Source organism: Nuphar pumila, chromosome 14, assembly GCF_984573655.1.
Source record: "Nuphar pumila chromosome 14, dmNupPumi1.hap1.1, whole genome shotgun sequence".
NCBI lineage: Eukaryota > Viridiplantae > Streptophyta > Magnoliopsida > Nymphaeales > Nymphaeaceae > Nuphar > Nuphar pumila.
Window position 1 is genome coordinate 80,153,949 of NC_143262.1, and position 24,161 is coordinate 80,178,109.

Consider the following 24,161-nt stretch of genomic DNA (forward strand, 5'->3'; position numbering starts at 1 on the left):
TAATGCTTGAGATAGATGCACATTCTCCACAAGATTCTCATAATATCTTCTTAGGTAGATATTTTGTTATTCAACTATGTCTTATACATCGCTTTCAAATGTTTTTTCTTTAATTTTCAAAACAACAAAGTAAACACCACTACTACATAACACCAAGTCTGCATCATCATCATCATCCAAAACTTCTATTCATATTTGTTGCCTTTCTACATTTGGAAAATAACTATACTGGAGACTTAATAACTCTTCCGTATATTCAATTTTATGAGTCATCAAAGCCATCAATTCTTTAAATCTACTAATTTTGGACACTATTAAAGATCTCCAATTAGGGTAATCAACAAAATGGTATTGTACTTTAACCTTATTTTAGTTCATCAATAATTGTCTACACCAACCACATAACATATCATTTATCAAATGAAAATAACATGTAAGAAAAGGTCATTCACATAACTTCATATATTTAATTAACACAACTGCCTACAACAACTACTATGAAAACCGACCACTTCAACCATAACCCCATTACCCATATTGAATGCTTGTGCATAGCCAACTCCAACCCCATTACACAAATTGAATGCTTGTGCATAGTCAACCCTAACCCCATTACCCTAAGACAAAACCATTAAATATCAAATAAAAGACAAACAAACATATATAAATCATCAACAACCAAACATAAATACTATAACACCAACAAATATATATCGATCAAAACAACTCTAAACATAGTCAATCTTAAACATATAATCTGATGCCAAATATTAAATAAATTACAAATAAGCATACATAAATCACCTATGACAACAACCAACACAAATACTACACAATCATTCCATATATATAGCTAAAAATAAACTTAAGAATGCAAGAAAACAATGCATATATATGAAACTCACCTTTCGACCTAAGTTATTATAGTTGACTAAAAAACAAAAAAAATAACCAAAAAGATACCACCATCTCGCCGAAATGTTGCAAGATTCATTTCACAATAATTGCCTTCGCAAAGTGAAGAGGGAAAAGGGATATGGTTCTAATGAGAAACAAACAAAAAAATGATAAAAGAACTATTGTGACTTTATATATGAATCAATAAACATGCGAAGACAAGAACATTCATAAAATGACATTGCAAATGTCATCCTGGCTTTATGCGAAGGTAAGAACATTCAAGTTGTAAATTCCAAACATTCTGGCTTTATGTAATTTTAATTAAAGAAGGTTTGCAGGGAACATAAGCAAAGGCCATGAGGTCGGAAAATGTGTCATGCAAACTTGCCAAGCTAGAATCAGACATGCAAAGGTAAGGACATTCACAACACGTATTTGCGAATGTTAGGACACATTTGCGGACATACATCAGAAGTAATGAGATGCGAACCTATGGATCTAAAATAATAAAACATGCAAATATTGAGGACATTCACAAAGATGATTTGCGAAGGTTATACAATATTTGCATATGTAAGTAGGAAGTTTTTAGTTAAAGGAGGTTCACAAATTCGTTTATGTGAATATCCTATTTATTGAGAAGTTGTGAGCTTCGTACCATGTACATATATATCACGCAAATATCTATAAATCCCACAAATTTTTTATTTTTTTATGAGGAATAAAGGTGAACTTAATTGAAATTAAGAGGAGACTAAATCGTAATTCGAGCATTAATTAGATTTGAAAAGGAATCTCAAGTTGAGAATTTATTTTTAATTGTGTTTTGCTTTTTAATCAAAATAAATCGAGAGTTAAGTTGGACTTAATTGGAATTTAATTTGAGTTTCAAGTTAGTAAGGATTCGAATTGACTGTGCATTTGAATTTGGAGTCTCATTGAATTTCTAGAATTTAAATTCAGATTTGGATTTCATTCAGATTTAATAAGTAGATCTCAGATATTCTAATTGGATTTAGATTTGATTCAAATTTTCATCTTAACTATAATTAAATTGAATTTCAATTCAAAATTTTAATTATACAATACTTTGAATCTTTGTTGAAATTGAACTTGGAATTTAAATTGAATTTGAATGTAATATCTATGCTTTTAGAGTATTTTTAATGAATAAAATAATATTAATAAAGATTTTTATGATAAAAATAAAAAATACAAATTTGTCTAAGTTGAATGTTAAAATTTTTTTATGAATTAAAGTTCATTTTAGTTTGATTTTAGAAAAATTCTCATTCAAATTTGAATTTATGAAAAAATATAATTTTAATGGAATAATTGGATTTTTTTTATCAAAATAAAGTAAAAAAAGGAATTCAAATGAATATAGATTTAATTTGATGTGTGTGATGTAATTTCATCAAATTGGAATTAAGTTTATATAGATTTAAAATTTAGAATTTAAAATAAAATAAATTATTAAATATAGATTTTATGAAATGAAAAACTTAAATTAATTAAGTTTAATAAAATGGTAGAGGTCCATAGGGTGGGCCAACCCCCTATGTGGGCCCATCCTATGTGGCACCTCATGCTAGAATTTAATTTAAAAGTTTAAGTTAAAAACTTTAGTCAAAATATCTTTCTTAAAGTCTCCTAAAAACAAAACAAGTAAAGAAGAAAATAAAGAAAAATAAATTCAAAACTTACCAAATAAGTGTTGTAGTTGTATTAGGTCAAGTGATTTTGGAATTTAGAAAGTTTGGGCTGAAACTTTAGGAATTAAGAAAGGTTTGAAAGAGATGAGAACACTTATAAAAAGGAGCCAAGAGGGGCTCATGCCCACTAATTGGGATTTTCTAGAGTTTTGCCTATTTTTCTCTCTCTTTTCTTCTATTTCATTCTCTTTTTTTTTCTTGCTTCTCTCATTTCTCCATTGAGTTTAAGAGGTTTGAACCTCCATTAAAGGTGGACTGTTCAAGGAGTTGCATCCACACATCGAAGGAGTGGCGCATATTGAGCTATTGAACTGGTCGTTTAGAAGTTCACACCTACCAATTTCAACGAACCAAGGTAGGGGGTTCTATTTTTTACTTGTAGATTGAAACTTGTATGCATGAGTATATTTTGAGGTTGAATAGATAAAACCATGCATTGACCCTTTCATATGAGGATTCGATATTGGTTCTATCATATTTAGCATAGAAATGGTTTTCTGAATCGAAAATCGCTTTTAGGACTCGATTCAAACCCAAATCGGTCCTGGTGATAATGTAAATTTTTTGCTGCATATATATGCTGTATTTACATATTGAATTTGATATGTATACATATATATACATATGAATATATTGGGTTTTAGGACAAGGGCTATAAAATAGAAAAAAATGGATTTTGACGTATTATAGCCTTATTAAGCAAAATCGAGCATAGTCGATTGACCCGAAACTGAATGCACAAAGGGTTTCGAACGAAAACCCTTCGTGGATCAGTTTTGTCAATGAAGGAAGGGGCCAATCAGATCCCATAGGCTGGGTCGGTTCAGTCCCTAGCAAAAATAAAAAAATAAATAATCGTTTGGGTGTTAGCAACAACAACAACTACGCCTTCATCCCAAAACAATTGGGGTCGGCGATATGAACCAAAAAAGAAAATCATTCTCGGTCTTCCACATGAATCCTTCTCCTCCAATCATTTCTATCCAATGCCATGTCCTCGGTGAGGTTCAAAGCATTCATATCCATTCCTATCATCTCCATCTAAGTCTTCTTAGGCCTACTTCGACCTCTTTTAACTAATATATTTTTCCATTTCTCCATCCTTCTAACTGGAGAATCATTAGGCCTTCGTCGAATATGTCCAAACCACCATAAATGATTCTCTCTCATCTCATTTTCAATGAATGCAACGCCTACCTTCTTACGTATCTCCTTATTTCGAATCTTATCTTTTATTGTATTTCCACACATCCATCTAAGCATACGCATCTCAGCTACACTCATTTTTTGAATATGATGTCTCTTGGCAGCCCAACATTCCGTACCATATAGTAAAGCGGGCCTAATGGTCGTCCTATAAAACTTTCCCTTAAGCCGCAATGGCATTCTACGATCACACAACACTCCAGTTGCACTTTTCCATTTCATCCACCCAACCTTTATCCTATGATTTACATCTCCATCAATTTCTCCGTACTTTTGAATGATAGATCTCAAATATTTGAAACAGTCATCCACCGATATTTCTTGCTCACCAAGCTTCACTACACTCCCATCACTACTTCGTTGCTTACTAAACCGACATTCCATATATTCTGTCTTACTCTTACTCAACTTAAAATCTCTTGCTTCCAATGTCTGTCTTCATAATTCTAACTTAGCATTAACCCCAGCTCTAGACTCATCAATCAAAATAATATCGTCAGCAAACAACATACACCATGACACATTTTCTTGAATTGATCTCGTAAGCTCATCCATCACTATAACAAATAAGAAAGGGCTTAATGCAGATACTTGATGTAACCCAACCGTTATAGGAAAATTGATTGTCACCCCTCCACAAGTGCGAACATTGGTTACTACTCCTTATGTATCTCCTCGTTTGGGTGTTAGCATGAATAAAAAAAGTGAGAAATTAGTAAGAGGGTTATACAAACCTTCAAGAAATCAAGTGTGTGATGATGTATCGAACTGATCCACATATGAATCAGTTCTGATCAACCCCAGAAACAGTCCATATCAATCCCTAGATGTAATGGGTCTGGTTGGTTATGAGAAAATTAAATTTTATGGGTTTTTACTAGCCGATTTTTCAGAAAATCAATAATTTGAGAAAATCAGTTTGAGGACTCGAAAGGGGGGCTGATCTGATTATGGACCAGACCAAAGGATCATATCCATCAAGCCCAAATCAGTTCAAGTATTTATTTTTAACCAGTTTTTACAGTTGGACCGATTCAGACTTGAGGATTCGATCAGGGATTTTTGACTCAGTACAGACAATGTGTTTAACTTCTATAAAAGAACTGATATTTATGTTGATACTTCTCTCAGATGTGAACTACACTATTAGTATAAAAAAAATAAAAAATAGAAAATAATTTTTGCTCGAATAAAATGCTTATGGTATATGGAAAATACCAAATATGTTTTTGAGAAACTCATTTTCAAGGCAATTGGCTATTTACCCGATTAAATATCTGTGGTTATATGGTCAATATATAAGTAATCTTGTGTTGTTAATACATGAATTTTATTCAAACATGAATGATATTTGTTAGTTAAAATCTGTAAAATTTAATTCGGTTTGCATAATCAATGGCCACATTCGCACTTTACCTGCTAGTATGCCTAATCGGCTTGACATACGTTCGATAAATCATTTGTATCTTTCTCGTCCGAAAGAGTTTTTAGGAATGGTTTACTGTGTTGAAAAGCTAACAAAATTTTACTTAATCTATCAGATTTTGGGATCCATTTTCATATTATGCACAAAAAAGTGTCAGTCGAAACAGATAAGCCCTAAACCGGTCGTATCTCCCTCATTAAGAGAAATTTTTATGAGCAGTTTATGCCACCGAAAAGCTGAAAAAAGTTTCTATAATATGTAAAAAACAGAGTTATGTTCTCAAAATGTGCACTATATTATGACAATTAGAAACAACAGGTCACTTTGGGGCACCAACGAGTCCTAAACTGGAACAACGATGTATGCAATGCATGAATGGTTTTCGAATTGCTTTGCTAAGATTTTATTAAACCTGTAAATACAACTTCAACATTGAGTTTATGCAGGTATTGAGTGCTCAAATAGGGCATGAGTTGAATAAAACATTTACTACATGTTGATGCTTTATTGAAAATTATGTCTAAAATGAATGAAATGTGCATTGCATATTATGTGAATGTGTATGAATGCATTTAATAATGTATGGAAAAAACTTATTGATGAATGTATGGTTAAATTTGAAATGTTAAAATTCGCATTTGGGTATAACTGATTTATTGGCATTGCAATTGTTCATCTATAAGCCTGAAAAGTGGGCCTGAATCTTTAATTAAATTCGTAATTTGCATGAATTGGCTAAATATAAATAACAAACTAAAAAGTTAACCATGTGAAACTAAACTATCGAGTTTACAATGAGAAGGTAAGCGGTAATTTTGGCTTCGTGGGTATTGTTTTTTATCACGAAAGGTTGCTCTTTCTCAGCCACGAAGATAGGGGAAGCCTCCATATTAGCTGCAGGGTGGATAGTTACGAAACTTATGAGTGGAAGTCTGATGCATCAGGTTGGTGGTATTGAGCGCTCACTCTCGATAATGGTTATACCTCACCCAGGACTGGTGAAAGATACTCGGCCAGGAATAAAGCTACAAATTGTATGAATTCACTCTTGTGCCATGACTCTGATCCAAGTTATTGTCTGTCTAGTACCCACAGGGATAAGAAGTGATAACCTAAATTTATTTATGCATTTAAATAGACATGGCATGCATGATTTAAAAGAATATTTAATTATAGTTAATTAAGTCACTCATGCATAAATGATCTTCTGTACTACAATGGTAAGTGCATGCATATTTATTGTTCATACATAATATTTCAATTGTCTATAAATGATAACCTTTTGATGCATTGTAATGTTATGAATGTTTAAATTGATAACTGTTTACATGCTTTTGTGAGTTATCATAATATTATCTTATATATTGGTTTTGGTTTGTGTGCATTGAATAATACTTCATATCAGGCTTTCACAAGTCAGACCCATTTTATGGGGTTTCAGGTGAAATATGATATACAACTGCAAAATGAATGCAGAATGCTTGACATCATCGAGAGCCAATCTTTTTCTTTTTTATGGATAGTTAAAAAAAAATAATTATTGTTATTTTGATTAAAAATACTCTGATATAAAATTTAAATTATTGAAACTAAATTAAAATTTAATAATAAATGTTATTCGCATTTTAATTCAGTTAAAATGATTGATCGTATTGTAACCCAACCAGAATGTTTAACCTAAAGAAAAATATTATTTTTGTTGTTTTAAAAAAAAAATCTCTAAAATTTTTGGGTTAAAATTTTAAAGTGTTACAACATCAACAAGTTCGCTTGTGCCGAATGTAAAAATGTTCTAAAAAGTCAAACATCGAAAATTTTGGACATGGAAGGTATTTGGGCAAATTGTAAGGCATTTCGAAGAATGTGCCATTTTACAAAGATAGAAAAGTCATTTTGAAGGGAGTACGTGGTCGACTTTTATGGTCAGTGTAGAGATTCACGTGCTGGGAAGCCCTAATTCACGTGCTGGGAAGCCCTAATTCAGAACTTTGGTACCTCTGTGAGTAATGTTTTGAGAAGAACTTTGGTACCTGTGAGAGTAATGTTTTGGGAAGAACTTTGGTACCTCTAGGAGTAATGGTGGTTCTGACTTTAACAGTAATTTCTGATGATCAGAACAAAACCATGGTGTCAATTCTTTCATCAATAGTGGTGATTTCTAATTATGTTATCAAGATTCAACATCTGCTTTTAACCATCAAAAGGGAGAGTCATCTTTGGATTAAACCCTATTTCAAAATCCCAACACTGATTCTTAGATAAGAAATATTTTGGTTCTGAGATGGATGCTTACAGCTAGGGGAGGGCAATGGGCCGAGTCAACCGATGAGCCAGGCCAACCCGGCCCGCCATGGGCTGAGCTATTGGGCCATCATGATGGGCTTGAGACATTTATTAATTTTTTAATAATATAAATTTTTAAAAATTAACTCTTACATAATAACTTGGATAACTCCTAATTAGTTTCATGAGAACTTGCTATTTGTCAATTATTACTATTTACCTAATTAGTTGCATGAAAACTTGCTATGTTTTTTTTTAAAGGCAAGAGAACCCCTACCAGATATCTCCTAAGCCTCATGTGACAAAGGGATTCGAACCTGGGCTTTCAGCTTGGCACAGGACCCCACTTACTACATGAGATACCACCTCATGGTATGAAAACTTGATATTTGTTAATTATTAGTATTTACCTTTCTTACATGTTGTAACATCATATCATAATACATCTGATAATATGTTAACACAATGCATGGTGCTTTGGGCATCATAATAACATGGGTGGATGTGGATTTTGCATCCATAGCATAAAATCCATGGTTGAATCCATTTCAAACTATATATCTCTTATTTTGGAAATATCATAATACAAAAAGGCTTTTAAATGTTTTGTATTATTTTAAATTTTATGTTTTTTTATTTAATTCAATTTTGTATTCTAAGAACTAATGTATTAATTTTATTAAAAAATTACCTATAAATGGGTTTGGGCCAGGCCAGACCTGGACAGCTTCACATTGGCAGGTTGGGTCGGGCCATGGGCTTCTCTTCAAACCTGAGCCCGTTAATAAATGGGCCGGCCCAGCTGGCCCAGTCCATTAGCGGGCTGGGCTGGCCCGATGCCCACCCCTGTTTACAGCTTCTCTTGTTTAAATGAGAATTGACAGTGAAAATGAGGCATGATATCGTGTAAATAAACAAAAGTTCAAAAGATTAGCCCTGTAGTATTATCAATGATACATAGGGTCATTTTTTATGCAGCAGCAATGGACCTTGCTGACGACCATCCATCTCATCATAACTCGAGATAGACAGTAGGCCCATCTCAAGAAATGCCAAGATGGGTGGCTGTCAGACGTATCACTGCATACCCACCAATGTGAACACTTTCAAATTTTAGTTGAGCTCGATACCATTATTCACTTGCTAATTTTATTCCCTTGTTATCAAGGTCGTCGTAATCCTTTATACTTGGGCTTGCATAATGGTTAATACCAATGTTGTCAGTATCCGAATCGGACCTGTATCGTTTGGCCAACAATTCAGGTGAATCAGCCGATACCGATTCTCAAGTGAATACAACAACAACAACCACAACTATGCCTTCATCCCAAAACAATTGGGGTGGGCGATATGAACCAAAAAAGAAAATCATTCTGGGTCTTTCACATGAATCCTTCTCCTCCAATCATTTCTATGTCAAGTGAATCATGGGTCAATTTTTTTTTTTTAAAAATTAAGTGTCAATTAGAAAGTGACACATGTTAAAGCCATTAAAATAATATTAAAAAAGTAATATTAAGCTATATTTTACATTTATTAAAAAATAACCTATTCAGGTCAGTATCGGATCAATTTTCTGGCGATACGATCAGTATCGGCCGATTCAGTGGTTAATACAATTAAGTTTGTTGTGCGGCAGGAAACCAGGAGTTATCCTTGTCAAATATCCTTCTTTCACTTGCTGTGCACTGTACAGTTCTAATACAGCTGAAAAATAGCTGGTACATATGCAGCCTACTTTTAACTGGGGTTAAAAAAAAACATCCAAATGTGATATAGGAACCCCAAACGCACTTTGATCATAGACTGGGTTCATCCTCCTATATAAAGCATCCGAATGACTCTATATAAAAAAACTCTAATGTAGTTTTAACTTGTTCAAGGATTGAGTTCCAATGGAGTAGCATAGTTAATTGTTATGCAGGAGGGAACGACGAGTGAAGCTAACCCAAGCTTGGGTTTTAGCTTATTTGAGTATACAAATGAGCCAAGCATGAGCAGAGGCCAAGCTCATTTGTGTACACGAGCTGAGCTCAAACGCCGGCCATCGATCTAAATTAGGCTCTTGAACCGTGCTCATATAGAAGGCCAATTACAAAATAAATTTCTTTCCAACCGACTTCAAGCTGCTCGAGCTATTCACTGATACACTAGTTATTTTATTTGCTACTACACCAGAACTCTTGAAGTGGCATTATAATTGTACTCCCGGCTGTGGCATGAATCTACCTAGGGATGGCAGTGGACCGGGGGAAAGCGGGGCCCCGCCCCGCCTCGCCCCGTTTGGACCGGGGATGAAGGGTATGAAACGGGGATGGAGGCGGGGACGAAGGTTAAAATCCATCCCCGTCCGGGGGTGGAGGTGGGGATGGACGTGCACTTTTCCCCGCCCCGTCCCCGCCACGATCCCCGCCTCATCCCCGCCCCGACCACTTTTCCCAGCAATATTCCTGCCCCACCCCGCCTCATCCCTGTTTGAACCGGGGATGGAGGACATGAAACGGGGATGAAAGCGGAGGTGGAGACCTTGTCCCCCGCCCCACTGCCATCCCTAAATCTACCAGCCGGAAGTACAATTCTAACGCCACTTTAATCGAGCTCAAACACCCAATTAAGCTCAGCTTGTTTAACTAGAACCAGCCTGAGCTCTGGTTCAAGCTCGGCTCATTTATTTATTCAGATGAGCCCAGGTGGGGCTTTATCTTGTTTCCAACTTGTGGCAGCTATCTTTTTTCTTTCTGTTTCTTTTTTTCGGGACTAAAGTGGCCGCTATCTATGGCTTAAAGCAATACCTGTTTTTTCTTTTTAAGGGAATTATCTGCTTCTGCAATCTTGTCACCACAAGCCCTCTCAAGATCAGCTAACATAACCTTTTCCCTTTTCCCTACAATAAACCAATCCAAAAACAGTTCAAAACAAGCGCTATAGGATTGAATGAAACATACACTAGAGGAGGATACCAAATTGCCTGCGAATTACTCACTCTGTTGCTCATATCGAACAAAAAAGCTTCTCTTTCTCATCTTCATATTTGGAGAATATATCTGCAATTTGAACACTATGGTTGGAACCTAACTTGGAAAATGCACCAGAACAGATTATGAGAGTGTTTTTTCAGAAAAATATGATTACTGTGAAAAGCCTGCAAATGTAGGGCTTTGTCCTGGCAGAACTTGTCATAAATTGCTTGAAATTTGGTAGCCTCGTCTTTCAAAGAGATCTCACACTGGTCGTTCAGAAACCAAATCATTCATTTTGATAGGCTATCCCACAGAACAAAACTGAATAGTTCTAACCATATTTTTTAAGTACCCCCAAGCTAATTTAGTGAACAGTTGTGAGTAGAGTTGGAGTCCAACTCTTACATTTCTTCCTGCTTGTGCAACAGTGCAAGCACTTCTGAGTCTTTGGCTCTTGATTTATATTTAGACTAATGATTCTAACTTGAGGAAACAAGGTAGGGGAAATGGAATAATAGGTGCTTAAAGCTCGAGGGAACCTCCTTTGAACTCTTTGCAAAAGCCTTCAGAAAGCTTTGCCTGTCATTTATAAAGGACGAGAGGGTTACATCAAACGGTAAGATGAGAAACATAAAGTGAACATTACTCAAAAAGTTCTTACCTTTCCTTGTCAACCTTATAATTAGCCTCATCCACCACTGACTTGATCTCTGATGCCACACTGTTGCCCAAGGGCAATTGTCAATTCGTTTGCTTCCAAAATAGACAGGTCAATATAACATGATACCGACTGCCCTGAAGATGAACACACACACACACAAGAAATTAAACAGGCAAGGATCACAAACAAACTGATTGTACGGATATTGTCGGTAGTGTAGAACCACAAGGACAATAGTAAATGCCCACAAGGGCTATGCTCATCCGGTAGGGTCGACTTGTCATCACAAGTTGGAAACCCATGGGTGGCGAAGCTGGGTGTACACCCTGGTGGGCAGGAGGGACCTCAAGGTTTTACCTACTGGATGCCAGCCAAGGTGAGGTCGGTGAGGAAGGAGGGTATCCTTGGATTATCCAACAAAACAAGGACAATAGTAAACCATCCAGACATATACCAGTTAAAAAGAATGAAATGGCATGGCTTATTTAACAGCTAAATTGAGCTTATCTCCAAGTATCATATGCAGAACATGGCCCAGAATTTCCATTCCATCTGGCATTCCCAAGCCACAAGAACAATCTACTCATAGTGACGGCAATACTAGATTCTTTCACTCCTGCGCTTCACACCGTCACAGGAGGAACGTTATTCTTTCTATCTCTATTGGGAGAGTCAGCTACTCCGCCGAAAATGTCCCTTCAACGGTTTCTCACTATTTTAAGACACTTTATGCTGTCCAGACATCTGCCAATGGCACTATTGACCCTTTTCTCATACGGACAATTGATCAATCTCAAGCCAAAGCTATGCAATCTAAGTTCGCTGACACTGAAATCATTTCGGCTATCAACCGTCTTTCAGGATGGGAAGCTCCTAGCTACGATAGCTTTCCCGTGAATTTCTTTTGTATCTTTTGGTCTTGCATTTAGCATGACGTTATCAATGTATTCGCTGAGTTTCATCGCAATTGTCGGTTGCCGGTTCACATGCACTTAGCCATTATCTCTCTCATCTTGAAGGACGTGACAACTTCTGATATCTCGAGGTTTCATCCGATTTCAGTTATGAGTGCGCTCTACCGCATTATTGTTAAGGTTTTGGCCGATAGGCTAAGAGTCGTCGCTGCTCAAATCTTCTCGGACTCCGAGTTTGCTTTTATCCCCCAAAGGCGGATTCATCACTCATTCATCTTGGCATTGAAAGTTCTTTACTATTTGCATATCAGCGGCCAACCTTTCTTCTCTCTCAAGCTCGACTTCCATAAAGCCTTTGACTCGGTCCATTGGCCTTTCTTATTTCACATGCTTACCAACTTCGGTATCGATCGTTGTTTCTCTCGATGGGTGCACGAACTAGTATCAAATGCTTACTCTTGGATTAAGCTTAACAGAGCAATAGGTATGCAGTTCAAGCTTGGGCACAGTATTCGGCAAGGTTGCCCTCTCTCTCCTTTGTTATTTAACGTCAACGCTGAGGGTTTCGTGGTGTTGTTCAAGAGGGCAGCAGATAAAGGCATTATCGATCGCATCGACATCTAGGAATTCTCCCATAATATTCTCACCTATGCTGACAACATGATCATTTTTTGCCATACTATCGTGCAACAGATGCTGAGATTCAAGCTCATCCTTTAGTTTTTTTTCTCTCTTTCAGGTTTATCCCTTAATGACAGTAAATGCTGCATGTTCATGTTCAATGTCCCATCTTCCTTACTGGCCGCCGGACAACGGATTTTTAGCTGCGCAACTTCGGATTTACCTATTTCTATTTGGGTCTCCCTTTACAAATAAAGTGCATCCCCTTAGCCGCTTGAACTGCCACTATCCAAAAAATCAAGACCAAAATTTCTTCTTGGCAGGCTTCCTACCTTTCCATCACCGATCAACTTACCCTTATTAGACACGTCTTGTCCTCTATCCCAAATTTTTTTATGTCTATGTTTCTGATGCCCAAGGGTGTGGAGAAGTTCTCCAGTTTGATGGTGAATTTTCTTTAGTCTGGTTGTCACCTTCAGACTAAGCCCCACCTTGTTGAATAGAACTCATTGGTGTTACCAAGGCGTATGGCTGGTTTGGGGATCTTCGCTCCTAGACTAATGAGTATTGCTCTCATTGTGAAGCAATGCTGGATGGTGCACCATCCAGGCAACCCATGTGCTCCTCTGATCCATGCTAAGTATGGTTCCCTTGAGTCGATCCATTATATCCGTTGTCCCCGCAGGCTTCATATCTCGTACTTGCATCGCATGTGGCTTAAGGCTATGTCTTTCGTCCTCATGCAAGATGGTAATCCCAGTCCTGCCACGTAGTTTTTGCAATGGGCAATTGCGCCTAACGGCGTTTTGTGCACCAAAAATCTGTATCGGTCTCTTCTTCCTCCTGGAGCTGATTGGCTTCCTGAGTGTCTTTTATGGGCGAATGAGCCAACTCCCCGCTCTCGGTTCTTAGCTTGGTTAATTTTACACGATAGGGTACAGACAGACAACTCCCTTAAGAAGGTGGGTTTCAGTATCCGAGTAGGTGCGTCCTTTGCCAAGCGACGAAAGAATCAACCTACTATCTGTTTTGGGCCTGCTCAATCTTTGTAGATACCTTTAAAAGTACATGGAATTAGCTTGAAGTAATCGTGAGACAAGAATCCTTCGCGCTCTACCTTCTGTGGGATCCGTCGCGGGTTCGCAGTTGCAAGCAGTGGCGGCTGATTTGGAGAACTTGGTTTTTTACTTCTTGGTGGATTGTGTGGATGACTCGCAACAATGCGATCTTCCATCAAATTTTGGTTGCTTTCAATAAGCTCGTCCATTGCATCTTGACTGATGTGTATGCAATTTTGCGCCTCTCCTCCCATGTTATCCACCCCCTTCAGCCGCCTTCTCTTCCTCAAGACCCGTGTTGATCTCTATGTTCTCCTATTTTTATGCTTTGCCTTCGTGCTTTCGGCCCTTTGTTTTGGGTTTGTTGTTGTTTTTTTGTTTTCGCGGGCTCAACTTTTTGTTGATTCCCTGCATTAGTAATGTTGATGTTTCTTTCGGCACAGTGCAAGCCCTTCAAGTAAATAAAATACACAGACTTATACCACATATGGAGAAAAGAGATTTTGTCATACATAATTCGTTTTCTAAGGGCAAAGTTTGATATTGATGCAAACCATATATCTCTAATGTTGTTTGGCCTTGTGGACCTAGTGCCAGTGCAGCCGTGCAGGAAACATACCTCTCTCTCTCTCTCAACACAGTGGCCCAAGCACTGGTCACTAAGGGTAATATCCTCCAAAAAAGGAAACGAAAGATATTAGCTCAAATAGAAGGAGCTGCACTATATATTGACTGCATTGCATTGAAGGGCAGTCCAAGACAAAACATGGTTTATTGGTCAAATGATTACAATGCAAAGAGATTGATAAAGGTAACTGTCTATCGCATCCAAAGGCAACTTGTCCAATTCATTCAGGAAAAAAGGGGCCATTATGCCAATTTACTGGAGCCCTGCTCACAATTTTCTTAATTTTCCATTATTTGTCATTTTCATGGGCTTTTAGGCAATTTTTTTTTTACTTTTTACTAGTGGTTGGTCGGGTAGTTATGTTTCAGCCCACGGTTCTAACATTAGGGGAGATTCTTAAGCTAAATCATGATCTTTCTATATTTTCTTTTTCCAAAGCACTGGGTATTATCCTTCATCTTTTGGCCCCTCTTTGCCTTTCACTGGTTTTAACTGTTGTCTTGATGATTTTCATTGATCTTGCTGGTCTTTCTTCACAACTTCTGGCTACGACAGGGAAGCATCTAAGATCCACTCGTAAAATGGACCACTCTGAAAATCGCAAACGAAAGTGCGATAAAATGAGCGATTAAAAAATAATCAGAAAAAATTGCACATATCCGTGAGAAATAGTTGGCCAGTTGTATGAAGAAAAATATGAAAAAAAGACTAAAATAAGTACTTACGTAGTACGTAAAAGACGGTAAATTTTTTACAGAAATCCTTGAGACAAGAGTTCGTCAGTTGTATGATAAAAGATAAGAAAAAAAACTTAAAAGTAATACATTACCAAGCATATTTCCGCGATTTTTTTTCGTTCTTTCCTCGATCAATGGTTGCGAATTGTAAAGACTATATAGATAGAGCAATTAACTAAAGAGAAAAACAAAAAGTCCCCCAAAAAAATAGAGAACACAACAGAAAGTTTAGGAGAGGGTTGTGTATGTTCGCCCCCGATGATTCACTGAATCCCACGTCCGTGTTCGGGGGATCGAATGAGCGCCACGTATTCATGCACATGGGGCTCGTATTCCCGTGTATGTTGACATAACTTTGCATCGGACTCTGGTGCTGTTGCAAAGACTTAATCACCCTTACTTGCTTTTCTTGCCCTGAAATGACGGTTCGAGGAAATGACAAAAATATCCTCCATTCAAAAGTTGTGAAACGACGGGTGGGGAAAAGGACAAAAAAGTCCTCCTTCCAGAAAGTTTGATGTTAACCATTTAAAGTGGAGACGTTCGCCTGCGCCATCTGCTGTAACAGTGCTCCCATTATCAACGTTCCAGTGTTACAAAACATTCCAGTGTCTTCTCTTCATTACTGCTGTCGTTAGGCATCATGGAAGAAAGCAATGATTCACAAACATTCCAACCAGTGCCATTAAGGCACAGTGAGTAACTTTTCATCTCATCATGCTATCGATGAAGAAGGCATGTCGTCTTGTGTGCCATTAAGGCATTGTTTGGTTATTGCAGGTAGATCTTGTTATTAAGAAGGTTGGAAACTTATCGATATTTGTAAGACGCTGGGACCTGTTGACAAGAACGCTTGTTTGCAGATGCTAGGAAGGGCCTCTACCCCATCAGGTATCCTACAGTCACTCATCATATGCATTGTATCTCAAACCGCTGTATTAGTAACAGACTCTCATTTTTGTGAGATACATTTTTGTTAGTTAATATCGATTTGTTTGCTATTATGTTCAAGTTCTTCCTTATCGATTTGTAATTTATTGTGCGATATATTTATCAACCTTTTAGATAGTATGTTTTTGTATCGTCGAGTTATAAGTTATAAAAACTGAACTTCCGTATCGATTTTCAATATCTGACAAATCGCTATACATATCGTTTTGTAAGATATTATATGTTTTGTAATATGTATTTGTAAGATATTTGTACACAGACTTTGAAAACGTTTGGGTGCAGAAACACATCTTGACACGCATGGTGGGGCGATTTTCGCATGCATATCGTTGCTCTCTCAGCGACTTCTATTGAACTCGCTTTAGAGCCTCGTGGATATTATGAGAGCGTTATCGTCAACACACATGTACGACATGTTTATTTTATTGGCATGGTAAGCGACACGTCGATGCTCAGCACAAGTAAACATCAAACCGCACTTGCTTTGATACTTTCATTCATTAAATCGTTGCTTTGACTTGCGTAACCCTAGTGGTATCCGTTCTTATATGCATCCTGATTAAATCGTAGTAAACCTATGCCGCTTGCTAACGGAAATTGATATATTGCTTACAAAACATTCCACTGTCTTCTTTTATTTGTCGTTGTTGTTAGGCATTAAGGAAGAAAGCAATGATGCACAAACATTCCAACAAGTTCCATCAAGGCGGCGTGAGTAGCTTCCCAGCATCATGCTATCGATGAAGAAGGCATGTCGTCTTGTGTGTCATTAAGGCTTTGTTTGGTTATTGCAGGTAGATCTTGTTCTTACGAAGGTTGGAAACTTATCGATATTTGTAAGACGCTGGGACCTGTTGACAGAAATGCTTGTTTGCAGATGCTAGGAAGGGCCTCTACCCCATCAGGTATCCTACATTCACTCATCATATGCATTGTATCTCAAACCGTTGTATTAGTAACAGACTCTCGTTTTTGTGAGATAATATCGACTTGTTTGCCATGTTACTGCAAACACAAATTGATATATTGCTTAAAACATTATTGAGCTTATCATCAGGTTTTAATAAAGATGATGTAGCTCAATCAATAGAAAGATCTGGAGAATTGAATATCTATACTTATGACCCAACTAAAGAATTGAACATTTGCACTAACGATGCACATGAAAAGAAGGGTGCAGGCATTAGACCCACTATTGACTTGAATGTTCCAGTGGAAGAAATGCAATTCAATGATGAGGTAGACTACCATGACAGCGCACATAATAAAAGTGTATGCACCGGGAATGTACACGGAAGTACACTTGACTTCAATGTTCCAGGAGAAGAAATGCAATTCAATAATGATCCTGATTTTGATGTCAGTACACTTAATAAAACCGTAGGAACTGGGAATGTACATGGAATTGCACTTGACTATGTTCCTGTAGAAGGAATGCATTTTAATAACGAAGAAGATGCATATAAATTTTACAATGATTATGCCTTAAAAGTTGGCTTCAGTGTGAGAAGGTTTTCTTGGTCAAAAAATGCACAGGGTGTCTTGGTTAGAAAGACATATGTCTGTTCCAAGCAAGGTTGGAAGAAATCAATGGGAAATCCAACTAGGAGCACGCCTGAATCAAGATGTGGATGTCAGGCGAGATTGGTTTTGAGAAGACATCCGAATGGGAAATTTGTCGTGCGTACTTTAATCAGTGATCATAATCATGATTTATCTGCATCATTTATGACTCCTATGCTAAGGTCACATCGTAAAGTAACTGTAGCTCATGCTGCAATGGCTGAAATAGCCGATAGCGCCGGCATTGCACCAAGGAAGATATACAATTTGTTTACCCGCATAGATGGTGGTCGCGAAAATGTGCCATTCACACCTTTGGATCTTAGAAACCACTTGAGCAGGAAGAGGACAGATAACATGAAGAACGGAGAAATATGTTGTTTGGTTCGTTACTTACAGAATAAATCAAGCAATGAACATGGTTTCTTTAGTGCAATGCAAGTGGACGCAGATGGATATGCGGTGAATATGTTTTGGTCAGATTCAAGGTCTAGATTAGATTATGAATGCTTCAATGATGTGCTTGTGTTTGATACTATAGTAAAGATTAACACTGAACAGTGGCCATTTGCACAGTTTGTGGGAGTGAACCATCACGCACAGAGTTGTATATTAGGCGGTGCTTTTGTGTATGACCAGACCAAGGAAACCTTTGAGTGGTTGTTCAGAGTATTTACACAGGCAATGAACGGGAAGCATCCTGAAACTGTACTCACAGATGGTGATCACGCAATTGTGGCTGCAGTGCTTCATGTGTGGCCAGATGCACATCATCGCCTGTGTTTGTGGCATATCTTTCAAAATGCATCAAAGAACATAGGACACATATTTAATCAGAATACAGGGTTTGACAAACATTTTACAAGGTGTGTACTTCATAGCGTAGACGAGGTCACCTTTAAGTCAGATTGGGACAAAATGATTAAGACATACGGCCTTGCTGACTGTCTGTGGTTACAAAATTTATATACAGAAAAAGAGAAGTGGGCATTGGCATATGGAAGACAATACTTTTGTGCAGGTATGATAAGCACACAAAGAGCCGAATCTATGCATGCCACGCTGAAGAAAACCCTGTATTCATGTTTAACAATGTTTCGTTTCATGGAATAATATGAATTATTTGTAGACGGTCTAAGACAGAATGAGCTTGAACAAGACGTGAAATGCTTCAATACACGACCTCTAACTTTTGGCATGAAAATATTGATGCGACCTGCAGCTCTGTATACACTAACTGTATTTGAATGGATCAAGAAAGAGGTGTTGCATGTCATGAATTGCAGAATAGAAGAACTGGTGCAAACCGAGAATATGCACAAATACTATATTTTTGTCAGGGCGAAAAGCACCAGGAAAGGCAAGAAGCGCATGTCACGTACAATGTCGACAACGGAAGGGTAGAATGTTCGTGCAAAATATATGAATTCAAAGGTATCCTATGCTGTCATGCATTAAAGGCACTCAATCAAGAGAAGATACAAGAAATATCTGAGTCTTACGTAATGCGAAGATGGACGAGACGCGCGAAGATTGAAATGCTTGTTATGGACAATGTGAGTAAATCTGGTGTTGACGAGAAGTGCCACATAGCCTCCCGTTACCAACAACTGTGTAGGTCATTCATGCATGTTGCTGATTTGGCATCGAGAAGCGAAGAAGGCTATGCATGTGCGAGAAAAGCTGCAACGGAGTTACTTGAAAACGTGGAGTTAATTCACATTAAGTCTTTTGCAGCGAATGAATACCAGCCGAAGATAATGGGATCGAACAACGTAGGTCAAAATCATGTCTCGCTTGACACTCCCGAGAAGTTGCGCCGAAGCGTAAACATTATCTTCAACAAGTCAGTAGTGACCGTTGTTGATTATGATGGACATATTCATGAAGCAAAGGGTATCAAAAGAAAACCTGCCTCTGATCGCAGTCGTCGGAGGGCAAAGGGTGCACTAGAATTGGTTGGCAAGAAAAGGACTAAGAAACAACCAACCTGTAATAAAAAACAACAAAGCCCTTCGAATGAACAGGTATGTAAAACATTATATTGCTCCCCATTGCGTGAAGCTTGTCAAATAGCTAACTCGTGTAATGTCCATCATGCAGCAATACCCTGCAGAAGTACCGGCAAACGTTCAAACCTACATTCCTCCCGACCAGATTTCCGGCAACGATCACTACAGTTTTACAAGGCTTTTGGTATGTTATCGATGTTGCGAGAAGGTAGGCATTTCCTGTGAAACTTAATTCAGTGTCTAATATTTTCTCTTTCATGACAGGCTACGATGCAGTCGACAGATAGGTTTGGGACACAAGAATCTCGTATGGGCTATTAACTTAGTTGGCATGCCTCTTTGCATGACCCGATCTCCACAATGCCGGATTTTTGGAGAGTTTATAGTCGTTTGTCATTGACGACTTGCGGTTCGTGGTTGAATTTGTTCAAATCGATAGATAGCGGGTTTTTGCTTCTAGTTGTTCTAGTTGTTTCAATAATATACCTATGTTTTCTTTCAGCTAGACTGTTTTGTTGTGGTGTTTTTGGACAAGATCTATGATGAATTATTCTATGGTTTTCAAGATAGTTTTTAAAATCATTTGAAAGATACTCTCCTCCGGAATCAACTCTAAAGATTTTTAAACTATCATTAAATTGATTTTTAATCATCATATGATATGTCTTAAACGATGCAAAGACTTCATGCTTATGTTTAAGGTAGTATATCCAACAAAATCTTGAATAATCATAAAAAAAATAACATCGTAAGCAAATCCTCCCTTAGATACTACGGGTGTCTTCGCCTCAAAAGAATAGCGCACAAAGTATTGGCGAAGACAAATACATCGATTGTTTGTCATCGCTGATTACAGCGATGCAAATAATCAATAGATAAGGAAAGGATTTGTTGCCATCGCTGGATACTTCGTGCTTTGAGTCGGAGAGCGATCTGTGGCATCGCAGCATAAATCCGAGTGCACAAGTTCAAAAGATTTGTTTGTAAACGTAGATCTTTGTTCAAAAGTCAAGCTTCTCATTTTTCCAAAAGTGCAATGATTACAATTGAAATTACTATTACAGAGATCTTTGTCTTCGCAATCGCTGTATTTGTCTTCGCCTCGAAAGAATAGCGCGCAAAGTATTGACGAAGACAAATACAGCGATTGTTTGCCATCGCTGATTACAGCGATGCAAATAATCAATAGATAAGGAAAGGATTTGTTGCCATCGCTGGATACTTCGTGCTTTGAGTCGGAGAGCGATCTGTGGCATCGCAGCATAAATCCGAGTGCACAAGTTCAAAAGATTTGTTTGTAAACGTAGATCTTTGTTCAAAAGTCAAGCTTCTCATTTTTCCAAAAATGCAATGATTATAATTGAAATTACTATTACAGAGATTTTTGTCTTCGCAATCGCTGTATTTATCTTCGCCTCGAAAGAATAGCGCGCAAAGTATTGGCGAAGACAAATACAGCGATTGTTTGCCATCGCTGATTACAGCGATGCAAATAATCAATAGATAAGGAAAGGATTTGTTGCCATCGCTGGATACTTCGTGCTTTGAGTCGGAGAGCGATCTGTGACATCGCAGCATAGTGATTTATGGGTATTGTTCGAATGTCAAATCACACGTGGAAAACGTATTTTTGAATATTTAAAACTTAATGAGCGGCATGGAAAGACATATTTTTGAATACTTCGAACGCAAGCATTTAATTTGGCGGCGGTTATCAAAAAAAGGCGGCATGCGAAAAGCCGTATTTATATTTTTTTTAAACGCAATCAATTAATTAGCTTCGTGCTTTTAGTCGGTAAGCGATCTGTGGCATCGCAGCATGGTGATTTTTTGGGTATTGTTCGAATGTCTAATCACACGTGGATAGCGATATGTGGCATCGCAGCGTAGAACGTTGTTGATTATTGTTGGACTGTCAATCTTAGCGTGATGCGAAGGATTGTTCAAGTGTGCTGCGATGTGTGGCATCGCAGCGTAGGACTGTTAATCACTGTGCTGCGATGCCACAGATCGCTATTCAACGATAACCACAAATCGCCATACACCTCCAGTGAACTTCTTCTCCAGCAAATCTTTCGCGTTCCCGACACCTCCACTTGCCTTTTGAAATCATTATTGTCAGTTATCTTGTGAAAAGTTGTATCCATATATTATAAATAAATGGCTACTCAATGTGTATTTTCCAACGGATACCCATAAATGTTTGAGTTGTCGTACAGTATTCATTGATCATGTTGGTTGAGCAGTACATCTTTTAGGTCATAAATAATTGCACAAGCACTGGAAGGTGTGTTTGTCTTCTACTTCGTGAACCAGCAACAACCAAACTGACGGTTCCTTCATAAACCTGTAGATCCGCCCTCGAACATAGAAAATTATAGTCGGTGAGGCAGACGAAGACAGCTACACGACCAACAATGGCGAATCCTGGGTATATTGTCTACGCATAGTCTACATGTTCAGCAAAATCCGTCTCTTTCATGCGTTTTTTGCGATTTGTTTTTGTGTACTATATAATGTAATTTAAATATCGGTCGTTGCAATGTCCGCATTCATTTCAGTCGAACATCCACCGACGAAGTTGGGCGAAAACTTAGTCAATCACTCCTGGAGGACATCAACCGAATGCGTAGTGAATTCGCACAATGCAACATGATCAGTAATTTTGTTAGTATTAAACTAGTAGTAGTTGTCTATAAACGTAAGCCATGTGTACGTATGATCAATACAACACCATATTTGCTGCAAACAGACTATATCCAATTTCGTAAATTATATTAAAAGCAACGTACCAAGCCAGACTGTGAGCGTCGTCAGCCCATATTTCATGGTATATCGGTTGTATTTTATGTTGCTTTTCATTATTGATTTAGTCAAATTTATTCATATGTTAACGTTGGTGTTAGCAATGTTTCTTTCGGTTTGCAGACTATATTACGCCGTTTGCCATACTCCAGTGAATTTCAAGACGGCAAACCTTATTGGGTTAACGGTAATCACTGCAGAGACCTTATGACAAGTGAAAAGGTAAGCAAACAAACCTACAGTGCAATATTACAGCTTGACAGTGGTAACATTTTTTCGATCTATTTGCAGATACTGATTCCTACACTTTGGCAGTCTGAAAAACATTGGGTCTTATACGTGATGGATTTACGCGAAAAACAACTATGGTGTTACAATTCGTTGGAAGTTGACAGTGGTTTACGGCTAGACATTTCCCATCTCGTAAGATTCCATCTATATGAGTATCGTGTAGTGTACTGGGGTCATGAATTTACTTTCGGTCGCATTATTCTCAGATCGGTTTCCTCATAGCCATTTTGGGAGTCGATGTCAGCGAGTGAATCTTTCGCACGGCATACCATGCTCCTTTACAAGATAATGGCGTTGATTGCGGCGTATTTGTAATGAAGTACATTGAAGCGATATACAATGGTGCAGAACCCTGTTTCAACGCTGTATGCCATTCCTTGGCCTCTGTTATTGGCAATTAAGGCCATGCCTATTGCTTCTAGTTTACAATCTGTTTTTGCAGGTTGATATACCCGGATTCCGCGAAGAACTCTGCAAAAAGTTGACGTCCTTTCTAATTTCGGAGGAGAAACTGACGGAGGCGAGGTCTAAAAGGCTTGTAATTGATAAAAGATGTGCGCTCAACCCGCGTGATTGACAGTCACAGGGTGAGACTGCGATGTGTGCAATGAACAAAGACTTCTAATGTTCAAAATGATAATATTCAACATCGCTATGAAATGTTGTATGCTTAAACATCGCTTTAATGTCGCGTTCTTATTTTACGAATAGTACAAAGCGATACGCTTGGTGGTCTAACGTCAAACTACACTGCTACGACCATGAAAACCTGTGCCAGCATTTGAAAATTGCTTGAATTTTAAACGACGGTTTCTTCAATTATGATCTTACAGACCTATGAAAAAGGTATAGACGGATACGACAACTGCGTCGAAGCCGCCTATGCACTCGATTGAAGAATAAGTCGTGTAAGCAGGAATTGTCGATTATGTCGGTTCCTTATTCGCGAAGCAAAGTGGAACTGTGTGTTGTGTCATTCAAATATTAATGAAACGTCCTATCACCCTCCGTCAGTTTTCGAGTATATACGTCAGTTTCATTAAACCAAAAGCAAATCTTAAATAAAAAAGCACTCCGCATTAAAGAAAACAATGTCATGCCAGAGGGCTATTCTGAATGGTAGTCAATGCGATTGGACCGAATCTTTTGGTCTCAAATAAATCCACAAGTACGTCTAAAGAAATCGCCTTAGGTGTACATTACCGTCGGTTCATCAATACAGCGATTTCTAAGAACAAACCTTTCTTATTGATAAGTTCACGTAATGCGATATTTAGAAATATCTTTCGCCAGAGAAAAATATGTTGGTCGTACTTGTGCTGGTCGAAAGCACCAGCAACCCAACACAATATGTTGGTCGAAACAGAGAAAAACTACAGAAAATGGGTTACCGCCTGAACTAGGAACCCAAATCTATCATCAAAATTGCA

At 37.8% G+C, this 24,161-nt stretch overlaps 1 protein-coding gene across 1 annotated transcript in view; it reads right to left on the minus strand.

Moving 5' to 3' along the window:
- Positions 1–364: 364 nt before the first annotated feature.
- The window catches only part of LOC149817077 (DNA ligase-like protein), a 38,177-nt gene continuing 14,380 nt past the window's right edge, over positions 365–24,161 (minus strand). Inside the window, 8 exon segments of the mRNA XM_089987021.1 lie at positions 365–388; positions 510–617; positions 10,323–10,414; positions 10,514–10,535; positions 10,537–10,574; positions 10,663–10,756; positions 11,030–11,069; positions 11,152–11,211. Of these exon segments, the coding sequence (XP_089843147.1) occupies positions 365–388; positions 510–617; positions 10,323–10,414; positions 10,514–10,535; positions 10,537–10,574; positions 10,663–10,756; positions 11,030–11,069; positions 11,152–11,211 (478 nt within the window).